Source organism: Pseudorasbora parva, chromosome 2 (assembly GCF_024679245.1).
Source record: "Pseudorasbora parva isolate DD20220531a chromosome 2, ASM2467924v1, whole genome shotgun sequence".
NCBI classification, from domain to species: domain Eukaryota; kingdom Metazoa; phylum Chordata; class Actinopteri; order Cypriniformes; family Gobionidae; genus Pseudorasbora; species Pseudorasbora parva.
In genome coordinates, this window is record NC_090173.1 from 54,246,696 (window position 1) to 54,262,048 (window position 15,353).

The 15,353-nt window shown below is 42.5% G+C and overlaps 1 protein-coding gene across 3 annotated transcripts in view; it reads left to right on the forward strand.

Moving 5' to 3' along the window:
- Window positions 1-15,353, forward strand: part of LOC137047040 (BAH and coiled-coil domain-containing protein 1) — a 161,543-nt gene that overhangs the window by 112,430 nt on the left and 33,760 nt on the right. For all 3 annotated transcript variants that reach the window (XM_067424577.1, XM_067424594.1, XM_067424585.1), the window contains exons 9-14: window positions 1,283-1,527; window positions 2,080-2,425; window positions 4,599-5,447; window positions 6,615-6,784; window positions 7,781-7,917; window positions 8,804-8,917. In XM_067424577.1, coding sequence (XP_067280678.1) covers window positions 1,283-1,527; window positions 2,080-2,425; window positions 4,599-5,447; window positions 6,615-6,784; window positions 7,781-7,917; window positions 8,804-8,917 — 1,861 coding nt within the window. The remainder of the gene's footprint in view (window positions 1-1,282; window positions 1,528-2,079; window positions 2,426-4,598; window positions 5,448-6,614; window positions 6,785-7,780; window positions 7,918-8,803; window positions 8,918-15,353) is intronic.

Here is a 15,353-nt window from a genome sequence, read left to right on the forward strand (position 1 = left end):
GCCAATGGGGTAAGCTAATTTCCTCTTCATTTTGAGTATTTTTTCCCCCGAAAACAAGACAATTACTTGCTTGTCTAGTAAATACTTCTTGTATTTCATTTACACCAGCACATCTCTCTGGCAAAGTGTCAATATATTTCCTCTCTGAAATTCAACACTAATGTTATCCCATGCCTTCTGCAAACTGAAGCCGAAGGCTTTCCTTTGAATGTACAATAGATCTGTCCAGATTATTTTCCAACTTGCCCCCAAATGTGCTCAATGGGGTTGAGCTCTGGACTTTGAGGGGGCCAGTCCATCATTTTCAATCTCCCAGAAGATACCTTCAGTCGCAGGGACTGTAGTTCCCGTAGTAGTTAGAAGAATGTTTCGGGTCATTGTCCTCTTGGAAAATAAATCCAGGCCCAATATGACGACTCCCAGATAGTGTTCTAATAATTTTGGCCATCCCTGTATATACTGTATGTATCTGGGTAGAGGTGATGATCCTAAGTGTGACCCATATATTAACAGTCTGTTCTCTATAACATGGCGTTCCACATGATAATACTAAGCGTGTTTTAACACTTGGACCTTTTCAGGGGTCTGAGCGCGGTTCGCATGATTTTTGGCCCATGTGTGAACACTCCTAATGATCTCAGACCCCTTTAAAGCGAGCCGAGCCGAGACCATCTCAGGAGGTGGTCTGAGTACGGTTTGATCTCATCGGTTTAAAACACGCTGTCTGAACACACACACTCTGGGATTGATTTTTTCTGTTCGTGAATTACAATGTAGTTTAGTCATCAGATGCCTCCGTACAAATCGGCAGTTCATCGCGGCTGATTCTTCAGACAAATCTCTACAAATTATTCATTCACAACATTTATATATATAAATTTATGTGAAACTATTACTACTAATTAATTCAACAGAATTAGTAGCAATGTCATAAAGTAATAATAATCTTTACAAACAAATATCTTGAGTTACTGAGGAACAAACAATGTAAGTGAATGGGATCAAATGTTGAAGGCCGTAGGGTCAGCCATCAAACACTGAGCTGGACTATATCCAAAAAGCAACAGTCTGAACACAAAGGGGTCTGAGACCACATTCCTACTAAAGTGGACCAAAAAGGGTCTGAGTCCTCTTTCAGGTACAGGGACAGTGTGAAGGTAAAGAGAACCGTGTCCTTTTTCATTTGGTTCACTTCTTGGTCCACTTAAAGGAGTCTGAGTTTGGTTCTTTTAAAGAGGACCCTAGTGTGAAAACACCCTAACACTTGTATTGCTCTGATTAGATGTGATGGAGCAGTCTGGTCTGTGGCCCCCAGTCTACAGGGCCCGAGGGGCCCACTCCCACATGCAGCATCCTGCTGTGTATCCTCGCTCACAGTTTCTACGGCAACAAGAGCTTTATGCTCTCCAGCAACACCAGCAGCTGCAGCATCAGCAACACCCCAGCCATCACACGCCTCCACCTCCATCACACAGAGCAGCAAACAGCATAGAGCTACAGCAGAGGACCAGAGTCGACCACAGCCAGGTACACACTAATGCACAATGTAGCCGTTGCATATCAGACTGTACAAAATGCAGCGGTTTAGAAACAACTGGGCTTTCAAATGAGCTAATGCTTGACACCTGATACTGAGAGTGGATGTGCTCTTTTCCCTTGAGCTAGACAGTTGTTTTTTGTGTGCATGGGGAGTCAACAACATTTAAAGACAATAAATCATGAGTTTTATATGAACAAAAATACCCCTATAAAGCCACAACTGCTCCCTAGGAGCCTTAACTTTCATCCAGACACACACAACTAAATGCAGTCTACAATGAACTGTGGCATGATTGAACCGAGCACTACTCTTTTTGATTGCAGGTCAAAATCAATAGGTCCGAGCTATTAGGGTCTAATTGAAACCTGATTCAGCAAAACATGGTGTCAAATTGCAATTACTTTGTGCAGATTGCATGACCTGGAAGAATATTTACAGTTTCATTTACCCAACCAAATTGTCCAGATCTCATTTTGAGGCTTGAATTCTCTATATGGATTTCCCTTCCCTTCTGACCACTGTCATTGTTTAATGTATAGGTGCAAAAGAAACCCGAAGAGCAAAGCATGGAGTTAGAAGACATCCTGTCTGATCCAAGGACTCCCAAACCTGCTAAGTGCTATGCCTACGGCCCATCCAATGAGGCCTCCTCGCCCTCCAGGGGCTCCACAGCCCACTTGTCGCCCTGCTGCCAGTCCCCTTGTATGCGGCCTCACCCTAAAAGCACACCTTCTACTCCGTGCCCAGCCCCAAGTCCGGTAGCGGCGACACCCCGCTCACCAGCCATCAGCCCTTCTCCATCACAACTGCCCAAAGCTGTGGAGTCCCAAGAAAAAAGGGTGGAAGGGCAGCCGCCACAGGACTATCCTCAGTCCATGGAGCCCGGTAAGGAGCTATTCTTTGTTACATACCAAAATAAGACTCTAATGGCTTGTTTCCACAGAGCGGTTCAGTTCAGTACGATTAGGGGGCATAAACGCTCATCATTCTCGTGTGAAGAAAAAAGCGACATCGTAAACTACAATGGACGACATACAGAAGATCTTGTTCTTGCTTCTTGGCATGTGGCTGTTGTCACAAGAAGACAACACACTTTGTTTAAGCCACAGCTGCATGGAAAAACACACGCAAGTTACCATTCCCTCAAACAATCAACGTACCAATGTAGTACCGGACTACTGCACTGCAAAAAAATGCTTTTCTTACTTAGTATTTTTGTCTTGTTTTTAGTCCAAACATCTACAAAATCTTAAAACAAGAAGTATTTACTAGACAAGCAAAAGTAATTGTCTTGTTTTGGGAAAAAAAAAAAAAATGAAGAGAGTTTTTGCTTAAAATAAGCAAAATAATCTGCCAATGGTGTAAGCAAAATATTCTTAAAACAATATTATTTTTCTCACCCCATTGGCAGATTATTTTGCTTATTTTAAGCAAAAACTCTCTTCATTTTGAGTTATTTTTTCCCAAAACAAGACGATAATTTTTACTTGCCTAGTAAATGTTTCTTAATGGAAGAATTTTTAGATATTTTGACTAGAAACAAGACAAAATACTAAATAAGTACACCCCAACAGAAGGGTGCCAATAAAGTGGTACGGTACGGTTTATTAGGATACCATTCACAACTTCTGACATTGGAAACAGCAAAAGTTGCGTACCGTACTGAATCGCGGCGCTCGGTGGAAACGAGCCATAAAAAATGCTCTGGCTTCACTCTTCTTAATTTGTAACAGTCTTGTCTGTCTTCTGTCGCTGTCTTGAAAGGCAGCTAAGGTGCCTGCTTCAAGTCATCATGCCTCGAAAACACATGAGCCACATGTTGGTTGTTATTCACACTGAGCCCCTCATGCAGAAACAATCAGGGCTTTTTTTAGACTCTGTGGCTCTGTGTGGGCGGCTATATAGGCAAGAGCACGATTGACTAAGCTGCTGATAGATGCAGAAAATGGCTGCCAGCTCAGCTCCCCAGCGCCATCACATCAGTAAAGATGGAGAAACACCTTGTCCAGACTCACCCCCACCCACCTGCCTACACCCTCTTTATCATCATTAGCACCTCACTAACCGTTACAGCATGCCAAGGATATAGCAGTGTCAGAAAGAGAGCCCTGTTTTACCTCACAGATGCCCCTTTAACAGATGCACTTCTTAACATGTAACTAAGATCAAGGCATAGAGTCACTGTCATGTGGAACATAATGCGTTCTTGTTCAGACCTCTGGCGCAATGCTTGTTAAAGCTACACAGTGTGATATTTTCCCCCATCTAGCGGAGAAAAGGTATGTGAATATTAGTTTCTGTTCCTCTCAATTCCGATTTCGTTTTAACTCCTACGGTGGCCGATTTAGTCCAAGGCTTCCAGTTCGACCTCGTCCATGAGTGTTCCTTCAATAATTAGCCAAGCAACAATAAAGCTTCCAATATACACAAATAGGCTGAATTAACGTTTCCTGTCGAGAAGAAAGCAGGCAACGTTGGAGTCCTTTTTTAAATCGTTGCTCCTCATGAACTCTTTCCATCTTGGAAAGGCCACTCCAATATTCACTTTTGTCTTGTCGTTTTGCCTGTTGTGTTGCCGTCTTAATTCTCTTTTTCGCTTCCTTGGCGACTCTGTTGCATATCCTCGATAATAAAAGTGATCCTCCATCTGGAGCAGACTTTCAAAAAGGCTTTCAGGTTTTCATATAGCAGTCTCAAGCAATCCCCCTCTTCACATTCGACACGGTGCCATCGAGTGTTAAAACGCGAAAGGTGAAGCTTGAATTTACGGGTATGTCCCTCTTTGGCTACTGTACTTTCAACATGGAGGGGCAACATGGTGACCGCTCACCCGTATGTATTTTGCATATTATAAACTTACGAGAATACTTTATTACTTGAAAGAAGTAAATATACATTAATGAGCACATATATTTTTGAAAGAACTAAGTGTTTGTAGCTAAGAATGAACTAAAAAAGTTACACAGTGTAGCTTTAAACATGCCAAAACTGTAAAACCAGCCAGTTTTTCTGCTTTGTTCTTGACACAACTGAGCTTTGTTTATGTTCCCTGTCACAGATTTGCCACCTGGCTATACCTACCCAGAAATCAACATGGGATATAGGAATGGCCCCACAGCTCAAGGCGTACAGCTTGCAGAGCCTGCTGATCTAGGGGACGTTCAGACCGAAGCTATTGAACATGCTCCTCCAACTCTTTCCAGCTTGGGAGATGGCCTTGAATGTCATGCAATGGTGAGGCCACTCCAAGAAGAGCCAACAATGGAAGTTGAAGCCACTAACCCGGTCGAGGGACAGCCTGAGGGTGCGTTTGTGCAAGGGGAGGATGTGGAGACGGTCATGGCCATGAGATGCCTTGCAGAGCCTAATGAGGTAAAGGAGCATGTGGAGATCATTTGCACACCTGCTGAAGTTTCAGGCTGTGAAGTAGGACAGGTGCCTACCCTGTCATCTGAGCAAGTAATCCATCCAGAAGAACCAATCGTCACCTTTGAGGAAGAAGCGGACGAAGATACACTTCCTCAAGAGAGCGAAGACATTGAGACACTAAAGGAACAGGGACCTCCATTACCGCCACAACCATGCGTCTCTGATTGTTCACCCAAACAGCTGCCAAACGCAGAGCTTGCAGCGGTTGATGAGGAAGAGCAAAAGGAAAACTGTGTAAATGTTTCATCTCCAACCGCGAATACCTGCTCTCAGAGTCTCACATCGAGTTACTGGAGTCTGGAGCTCCTCATTGCTGCAGCCTTCTGTGGAGACTGTCCTCCTCCCTCTCCACCCTCCTCCTACCAATCCCAGAAATACTGTAGTCCACTCAACTCCACCTATCATGGCATGGCACTGCTGAGTGAGCTGGCGGATCTGGAACTGCAGCGGTATCACCAAAGTTGCAATAAAACTCCAGGTATGTTACGAACGTTTCGCTGATCCAAGGCACTGGTTTTGCTTCAATGAAAACACTTTAATTTCATCCTAAAGAGTACATATATGTGCTGTTTGTATGTTCAAGGGTACATAACACACAGTTTCTACCAGTCGTATGTTAATCTTGAGTACCTCTACAGTAGTATTGCATCCTTCATATATCCCAAGAGTCTTTAGTTTTATCAGATTTATAAAAGAAAGATATGCTGTACCGATTCTTTCCACAAACAGCTGAGCATTTTTACTTTCTAAAAAAGACTCACCCTGTACGATTTATAAGCCTTTTGAAAAGTGGGGACATGGGTAATGTCCTCATATTTCACCCTCTCAATGATCGCATGTCACAAAAACATGCCCACACACACTGCCCGACAAAAATAAACGCGATGACGTCGGGCGCTTTTCCGCTCAGAGTTGACTTTTTTTCAAGTTCATGCGCTCAGAGCGCTCCTTCAAAAACACGAGGCGCAGCAAGCGGTTAAAACGCTCTCTGCCAACCAAAATCCATTTTAAAAAGGCGCCTCTCGCTGCAAGAACGCGTTCTGTGTGATCGGGCCATTAAACTTGTTTGAATCTTGAAGTGTATTTGGCATAGAAACTCATTCTCTTGTCCATGTTTAGCATGAAAATCAGAGTTTTTGGTCACTAAACAGGGCAAAAGCAGTTGGTGTTTTGATTTCAGAGCATTGGCTAGCTAATTATCCATGTAACCTCTTGTTCTTTAAAGCTTCCCATGTAAAATGATATAGCGGTTGTTAGAGCAATCCATTTAACTAGTCCCAGAAGTTCAACTTCCTTGTCCCAAGCTACAACTAATATTGCGCACACAATATTTACTTTTTATTGATTGTTAAAAGCATTTGCTGAAACACATCACCATAATTGTCTTGGTGATATACAGTGCTATCTAAACGAGGAAACCCTTGATCCTGTGACATTTTATAGAGCAGTCTGCATTGGATTCATGAAGATCAATTTGATATTTGTAAATCAAGACCTTTCTTTTTAGCCTTTCCTACATTTTTGCTTCCTGCTAGCAAAGATATCAGATAAATAGCTAAATCATCAACATGCTTTTTATGTGATATATTCCACAATATGTCAGCCATAATAAATTCTTGTTGTGTTTCTTTTTCCTTATCAAAAGGAGAAGATCAATGGATTTTTGACCTCCAGAGTCTTGCTACTTTGGCAGCAGCTCGCGCCCTTGAGTTGGGCTCTCAGGATAGTGGCACCGCAAATGCTGAGATGCAGTTTCCTGCTAGAAGGACTCTCAACTTGCGCAGAAAATGCAGCTGGACACCTCGCCATGAGCCGGTAACACATCCTTGTTTCGCTTTTTTCCCCCCACATACACGTTTTTTCAAGATTATATGTTGTTTTCATATACTGTATCTAGCAAATGTTATCTGCATCCTACTTAACTTGCCTTTTATCTTCCAAGGATTAAATGATTAAAATTTCAATAACCGATAAGTATTAAAGGGTTAGTTCACCCAAAAGTGAAAACTATTTCATTAATTACTCACCCTCATGTCGTTGGACACCCGTAAGACCTTCGTTCATCTTCAGAACACAAATGAAGATATTTTTGTTGAAAGCTGAGAAAGGCTTCAGAAAGGCCTCCATTGGCATTCAGTACATTTCCACTCACAAGACCCATAAAGGCACTAAAGACGTCGATACAAAGTCCTTCTCACTACAGTGGCTGTGCAATAATGTTATGAAGCAACGAGAATAGTTTTTGTGTGCAAAAAAATCAAAATAATGACTTTATCTGCCAAGTTATTGTCTGCCGTGTAGGTCTCTGACGTGAACTTACGCGATAGCAGCGCTCCTCCTCTTCCGGTTCATGATCCGAACGGCGGATCTGCGTCATATTCTCGCACATGCGTCGAGTTCATGTCAATAACTAGGTGGATAAAGTCATTATTTGGATTTTTATGCGCACAATAACTATTTTTGTCGCATTGTAAAATGATTGTACAGCCCCTGTAGTGAGATGGACTTTGTTCGATGTGTTTAGTGCCTTTATGGGTCTTGTGAGCGGGAATGTACTGAATGCCAATGAGGCCTTTCTGAAGCCTTTCTCAGCCATCAGCTTTCAACAAAAATATCTTCATTTGTCTTCTGAAGATGAACGAAGGTGTTACGGGTGTCCAACGATATAAGGGTGAGTAATTAATGAAATAATTTTCATTTTTGGGTGAAGCTCTTTAACACAGGGCTAGAAGCAAAAGTCTGTCCAGAAGTCATCCAAGGTTGGAGCCTCTATCCAGCAACTAAGGGAAGGGTTTGATTTTGTTCCTCCAGGTGTGTCCAGTGAAAAGTGCCATGGATAGTATGGATGGGCAGGAGTTGGAGATGCGGGTGAGGCTGGCAGAGCTGCAACAGCGCTACAAAGAGAAGCAAAAAGAGCTGGCCAAACTCCAGAGAAAGCATGATCACCAGTAAGCACAACTTAACCAGTTCATTCTTAAAGGTGATCTGTGTCATTTTTTCCATTATAACTTAAATTTCTCTTATCCCAGTTTACATGCAGATTACTGTGCAAACACTAGTAGGCGTTCCTAGTTCTGGTTGCCTTAGTAATACTTATGAAAGTCAAAAACCCTGGTATTAAGATGTGTTTTAGTCGACCGGATCACAAGTGGACGACACTAAATACAGGTGTAAACGGGTCTAAAACGCTTTAAGCTTGTCCACTTTACACCACTTCCAGATGTTGGGGAAAACACTTTTGACCAGATTGCTTTCGAAGTGTAAATGCTAATGTGGTCGAATACTGACCTAACTTGTAAACATTATGGGATAGCGTGCTAGCGTGATTTAAACTTTGTCGGCTAAAGACCCAAGTTTGAAGATGAAAAACGTCCCAAGCTCAATGTGCTCTCACCATTCCTGATTTCTAACACACACTCAAAGCGTTCGGCTGGTCTTGCGTCTGTCAGAGCAGAAACTAAAGCTGATGCTCTCCGTGTGTTTTTCTGTCGTCTCCGGTCGCATTTAAATGTACATTACATGAGATTATTACATCCATTAGATCGGAAGATCTGAAAATGCACATAAATGTACCCGCCCATAGACCCTCCCCTCAAAGAAATCAGGACAGAAGTGGCAGAAAGTGGACAAAAGAGACGGATTAAAGCACCAGGTGTAAACGGAACGTTTCCCTCGTCTACTTGTGATCCGATTGACCAAAACGCATCTTAATACCAGCTGTAAACAGAGCCTAAAATGTTGTTTCATGTTAAAAAGTTTCACTAGTTTTGTGACGCAAGGTTTTGTGACACTAGTGGCAGAAGCTCAGCAAACGGTAACCTCGTTTTCCTTTAGGAAAGAGGAGACTCCTCGCAGTCCAGCACGCCGAGGCCCTGGTAGACCACGCAAACGAAAATCAGTCCCTGGTCTTGGCTCCGGGAACCTTAACGAACCCCAGAAAAGAGTAAAGTAAGTCACTCCTGTTTCTTCTGTCCTCTCCGACTGCTTCTCACACACGGCAGATAAGCTCCCCCATATCAACACAGCCCAGCGGACGACTCCTCAAGCCATAAACAGGAAACGCGAGAACTCCTCTGACCTCAGTGAGGAAGGCCAGTTACGCTTTATCTTTCCTAATCAGCACTGGGCCTGAATTGCATTACATGCTTTTGGCAGTGAGTTGGACTTGGCTGTATCTCCTTGCGAAGGGTCCACTGTATGTTTGCATGGTTCAGGCTTATAGACACTATCTTAAATCTCTGTACATGCACTGGTTGTGTGTGTGTGTGCCTGTCAATAAACTTGCTCTGTGTCTGCCAATGGCTGATGTGAATGGCATGACTGTCTTGCAGCAGCCGGGGGGGGATTCAACAGGCCGTCGGAGGTAATTAGAGCACTGCGAATTCTCCTCTAATCTATTTCATTGCCAGGAATGTGACAGATTCCTGTCGTTTAGCACTTGGGTCAGCACAGGCCAGGAGGAGAGGAGTTCACGATGGCATGCTTACTTACACTGCAATTCATTAATGTGTGTGTGGAGGAGTGTGCTATTGTGTGTTTATGAATATAATCTGGCAACTGCTTTCTATCTTAGGCATTTTACAGTGAGGTATGAACAACTCATAATATGTGTAGTATTTAATAGTTTATTTTAAATTTATGTTTATAATTAGTTACCACCAGGGCTTGACGATAACACCCGGCAATCCGCCAAATGCGGGTGGATTTCAGCAGTGATATGTAATGGCGGCTTGATTTTTAAGTGTAATGTAGTGTTAAAAATATAGATTTTTCAATACATATTGCTACTGAAATATCTGAAATGCATCCTATAAGTGTAATGTAGTGTCAAAAATAAAGATTTTTCGATATATATTGATACTTAAATACCTGAAACGCTTCCAATAAGTGTAATGTAGTGCAAAAAAATTAAGATTTTTCAATATATATTGATACTGAAATATCTGAAAAGCTTCCAATAGGTGTAATGCAGTGCCAAAAATATGGATTTTTCGATACATATTGATACTTAAATATATGAAATGCTCCCAATAAATGTAATGTAGTTTTAAACATTAATTTTTCGATACATATTGATACTGAAATATCTGAAATGCTTCCCATATGAAAAGTGTGAGTTGGTGTTGGAGGAGTCGACAGTAGAAAAACAAGGCAGTTCAGTAGATTTGGGAGCAGACCTGTGAAGTTTATCTTGACTTTGAGTCATTGTACTTTGTTCCTCGATGCCTGCAGGTCTAGAGAGTATCTGTCAATGTTTTGAAGAGGGTTATTGACACTCCAAACACCCCCTAAAACCTCTTTCTATCTCTCTTTCTCATTGTGTTCTCAGCCGTCCCGCTGTCATGTCACCTCCACGCTGTTTCCGCTCGCCTGCATCTGCCCTCGTGCCAATAACCAGCCGCCTCGATGTGATTCCCTATGACAGTGACACCCAGACGCACGGGCAGGCAGCCAGGCCTCTCACCGAGGGCACTCTGTTTGCCTGTGTTAGTCTACTGTACATAAAAGAGGGCAGTGTGTCTAGTAGCATTTAACAGGCTATCAGCCTGATCTTCATTGTGTTGAACATCACACTAGATTTTCTGCTATTGAGCTTGGGGCAGGGCTGCATGCTTACTCTTAAGCAGAAATCACATTTAATCCAAAATGTAGACGTGGTTGTCACTGAGAATTTTAGTTAGGATTGAAAACCAGTTTGATTCACTTGTACAACACAGGCTCTGTTTACAGCTGGTATTAAGATGCGTTTTGGTCAATCGGATCACAAGTAGACGAGGGAAACATTCCCGTTTACACCTGGTGCTTAAATCCATCTCTTTTGTCCACTTTCAGCCACTTCTGTCCTGATTTCTTTGTGCGGGGGTGTCTATGTAAGGTCTTTTTCTGATCTTCTGATCGAATTGAGAACGATCATACCCGAAGTTGATAGAAAAACACGGAGAGCATCAGCTTTCGTTTCTTTTCTGATAGTGGCAAGACCAGCCGAACGCTGTGAGTGTGAGTTAAAAATCAGGAATGGTGAGAGCACATTGTGCTTTGGGTCTCCAGCCGACAAAGTTTAATCCCGTCTGGCTAGCGCGCTTTCCATAATGTTTATGCATTAGGTCAGTAGACGGAGAGAAGACGGTCTTTTGTGGCTGTTCGAACACATGAGCGTCTACGAAAGCAATCCGGTTGAATGTGTTTTCCACTACCTCTGGAAGTGGTCAAAAGTGGACAAACTAAAAGCGTGTTAGACCCGTTTACACCTGTATTTAGCGTCGTCCACTTGTGATCACATCGACCAATAAACATCTTGAAGGGATAGTTCACCTAAAAATGAAAGTTACCCCATGATTTACTCCCCCTCAATCCATCCTAGGTGTGTATGACTTTCTTCTTTCAGACAAACACAGTTATATAAAAAACTGTCCTGGCTCTTCCAAGCTTTATAATGGCAGACCAACATTTGAAGCCCAAAAAAGTTCATCCATCTATTATCAAAGTGCTCCACGTGGCTCTGTGGGTTAATAAAGGGCTTCTGAATTAAATTTAAGTACCTTCGATAGTCAACTTACGTAAAAAGCGTAACTGGCGGGCAGGCCCGGTTCTACAGGGGTGCTAGCACCCTCAAACGCATGCAACATCACCCTCAGTTGACACAGTAATAATAATGGCGAAACAGATTTGGCAGTTTTTCACATTTGTGTCCGAGCTCTGGAGAGCATCAGATGCATCTATTTACATCGTGTTTTAGCAGCGGTGAGTGGTGTAGCCAATCACAGATAGTTGTTGATCTCTGGAACGCGATCAGAATCTCACCACTCGAAAGTTAATGCAGGCTTGTGAAACCTCTCAATAACAAACAAAGTCAAGCCACCATGTAAGTAAGAGATTTATTGTTGAACACTTCATTTTTATAACGAAACTTTGTGAGATCGAGATGAACTGACAAAGCAACAGCATTTTAGTGATCGTAGCGATCTTGGCTCTCTTTCGAGGCTGCAGTCATTCATTGAAAAATTGACGGCCAATATTGCTTGCTGCAAAGTTTTGGAATTGACATCTAAATATAAATGGCACTCTGCACGAGACAGAAATATCCCCCTGAGACCCAGAATAGAGGTTTGGCATCAGTAGAGGACATTATTTAGCGAATTTCTCTGACAACATACAGTTTTAAGTCTGGATATTCATATAGAATACAAGACTATAAAACTATAATACTGATCTGCCAACATTGTCGCTGTATGATAAATTAAAATAAGCTGATAACATCACTGTTTTCTCCAGTACGACTGTACAGCCAAATCAAATCAGCGAATTTGGTATTGTGTCGAAATCGAAAAATCTTTTTTTTCAGTTCTCAGCTCTGAAACTTACAGGATATTCTTATATTACCATGACCTTTTATATATCAAAAGCTCAAGGGAAAGTTGATTCCTCAATCCATCACCCCTGTAAGATGTGTTTTGGTCGATCTGATCACAAGTGGGCGACGCTAAATGCAGGTGTAAACGGGTCTAAAACGCTGAGTGTGACCACTTCCAGAGGTAGTGGAAAACTCATTCGATCTGATTGCGTTTTGTAGTCTGGGTGAACTATCCCTTTAATACCAGGTGTACACGGCCATAGACACACTGAAGAAGAAAAACTTGCCTCTACCTGCATTTTTGCGAAACTCCTAAATTGTACCTATACATACAATTCACTGCAGATACACTGCAATACATATTTTTGTAATGAGATGTTTATAAACCTTTAAAGATATGCACATATATTCTACTAAAAATGTCATCCGCACAAATTGGCCCCATGTGCACACAAGTCGTATATTCTGATCTATAAGCAATGCTAATGCTAAATCTGTCGTACACACACCTCTGTTGGGAATCACTGGTTAAGTGGAATCAGATTCTGAATCCTTACATTTCTTTCAACGCTCATAACTAATTGTGCTGTTCTGGTTTGTTGTATGGTAGTATATGTTGTCACTGCTGGTGTTGGACTCGTGGGTATTGCATAATGAGATGCTATTAATAGACGTTCAGTGTTTTCTCTGGTGCAGGTGACGCCATGCAACGACATTGACACTTTCTGTTTTCCATTTAGCCTCTTGTGATTGAGGGCAGTGGGTCAGTGTAACTCTAGTGCACATCCTGTCTGTGTGTGTGTGTGTGTGTATGTGTCTAAAACTGTGTCTGTGCTTCAAAATCCTTACTGTGTGTGTGTGTGTGTGTGTGTGTGTGTGTGTGTGTGTGTGTGTGTGTGTGTGTGTGTGTGTGTGTGTGTGTGTGTGTGTGTGTGTGTGTGTGTGTGTGTGTGCGTAGGAGAGAGCTCTGTTTAATTAGCCGCCTTGAGCGTGCACCAGGGGGAGGGGCCGTGTCCCGTTGTGTTTGTCAGTTCGTTGCGCGGTGGGATCTACCTCACGGGGAAAGAACACACACTCCATTGCTAACTCTGTCCCCTTGCCTGTCAATCACACAAACACACACACACGCACACACACACACGCACACACACTAGTCAATAGACACAAACGCATTCCTAGCACAAAACCGCTAATCTGATTTTGTCCCGCAGGAAGGAAAAATCACAAGAGATCTCATTAATTTCCCAGGACGCCAATGAGTTTAAATGACGATCACAGACATTGACTTTTCTTGGGAAAAAGACCTCAGTAATTTCAGAAGAGATCGTAACGATGTCCCAAAAGTGAGTTCAGATTTGCCAAGATTCCAAGTCTCACCTAGCCTGGATGCCGGGAAAAAAATGGTGTTTGGGGGGTAAAATGTGTGTTATTTTGGCAAGGTTGTCTGCTAAAATTCGCACTCATGGGTCTATATATCACATGATAGTCGCTTCAACCCGCGGACATAGAAAACAACCAGCAGAAAAAAACGTGGACTTGACAACACAGTGCAGTTGAGCTCTGTTGACATTTGACAACTAACGTTATGCGTCGCTCCGCTGCTCTGATTGGTTGTAGGTCTGTCCAATTTTCGGTCTTTCCTGGTTCGGTTGAAACGCCCAATAATCACAGCCCAATGGAGCAGTTTCAGACTCATATTCTGACTAGAACTGAGTATGACCAAGTCAGGCTAAGTCTCACCATGAACGTAATAATTTCTCATAAAATTCTCCAGACAGAATTATCCCTGCTTTGCTTACCACATTCATTTTAGTGATGCTCTTGTGTATCGTGAGTCCACAAGATTCCAGCGTTTGTCCAAACTCACAAGATTTTGCACCAATGAAATGCCTGTTCACTCCGAGGACAGTAACTATAACGATAACCAGTTTTGACGATCGTTAAACTTCTGTAAGAGTAGGGACGTCAACACCACAACTATGGCGATAACCAGGAATTATATTCTTGGGATCGCTTTCAGAAGTGATTTTTATAGCCAAATGACAGCTAATCTGACTGAAGGCTGGGACACACCAATCCGATAGACGGTGGCTATGCACTTTCTTAAGCTGATTATGCCTAATAAGCCGACAATAAACATGGTCATATAAACGCGGTAACCCGTTTTCTTTTATCAGAGTAAGGTCATAAACGGTGTAAGCATAAACCGGTCGGGACAGGTAGTTTTTTGCCTCTTACCTCGATTTCGCGCGGCATTTAAACGCATTAACCTGCTTTCTGTCGGCTTATTGAAGTGCGCATGTGTGATAGGTGATAAAAACACAAACTTACAGCAGATTTAAACGCATCCAGACAGAGCGAGCGAGCGTTTTACATGAAATAAGGACATATATTACAAACGCAGACTCTTTTAAGACCCAGAAAATTGTAAAGATGTGTTCTCATCTCATGCAGCAGAAGTAGAAGAGGTTTGGTCTAAATGCTTCATCTTTAACTGATGAGGGATAATATGAGCCGTAAATCTCCCGCTGACTCCCTTTATTTAACATCACAACTGACTAACATTTGAAAAACTCAGAGTCAGATATACGGACATTATTATTTTTTACGTCACTACAAGAAAATAACCCGGGTTATTAATAAAGTAATGTAAACGCGGTTTACTTGCGTTGTCAGTTTACTGGTTTGCCTGTAAAAGCACCCAATGTCAGGCTGTTTTTGAGCGTCGGGCGGCTAAGTTTTTTCTGTGTGTTCTGCACCGTTGGCTCTAGTCGGATGCCGTCTGTATTTTTTGGGCCGATTCAGCATTAGCTGGTTGGCGTCAGGCCATCGGTGAGAGAGAGAACTCTTTTACGGTTTGTATATCTGCAGTCCTAGTTTCAGTTTCCCTTTTTGAATGGCGAAAATAGACTAGTGATACAGATAGTTGCTTACACGCATGTGCAGAATCCTTTAGTCCTTTTGGTGTGTTGAAGCGCAGCTTTTTGGGTGAGGCGCGAGGTTACAATGCAGTCCGCTTTCATCGCCGCTAGT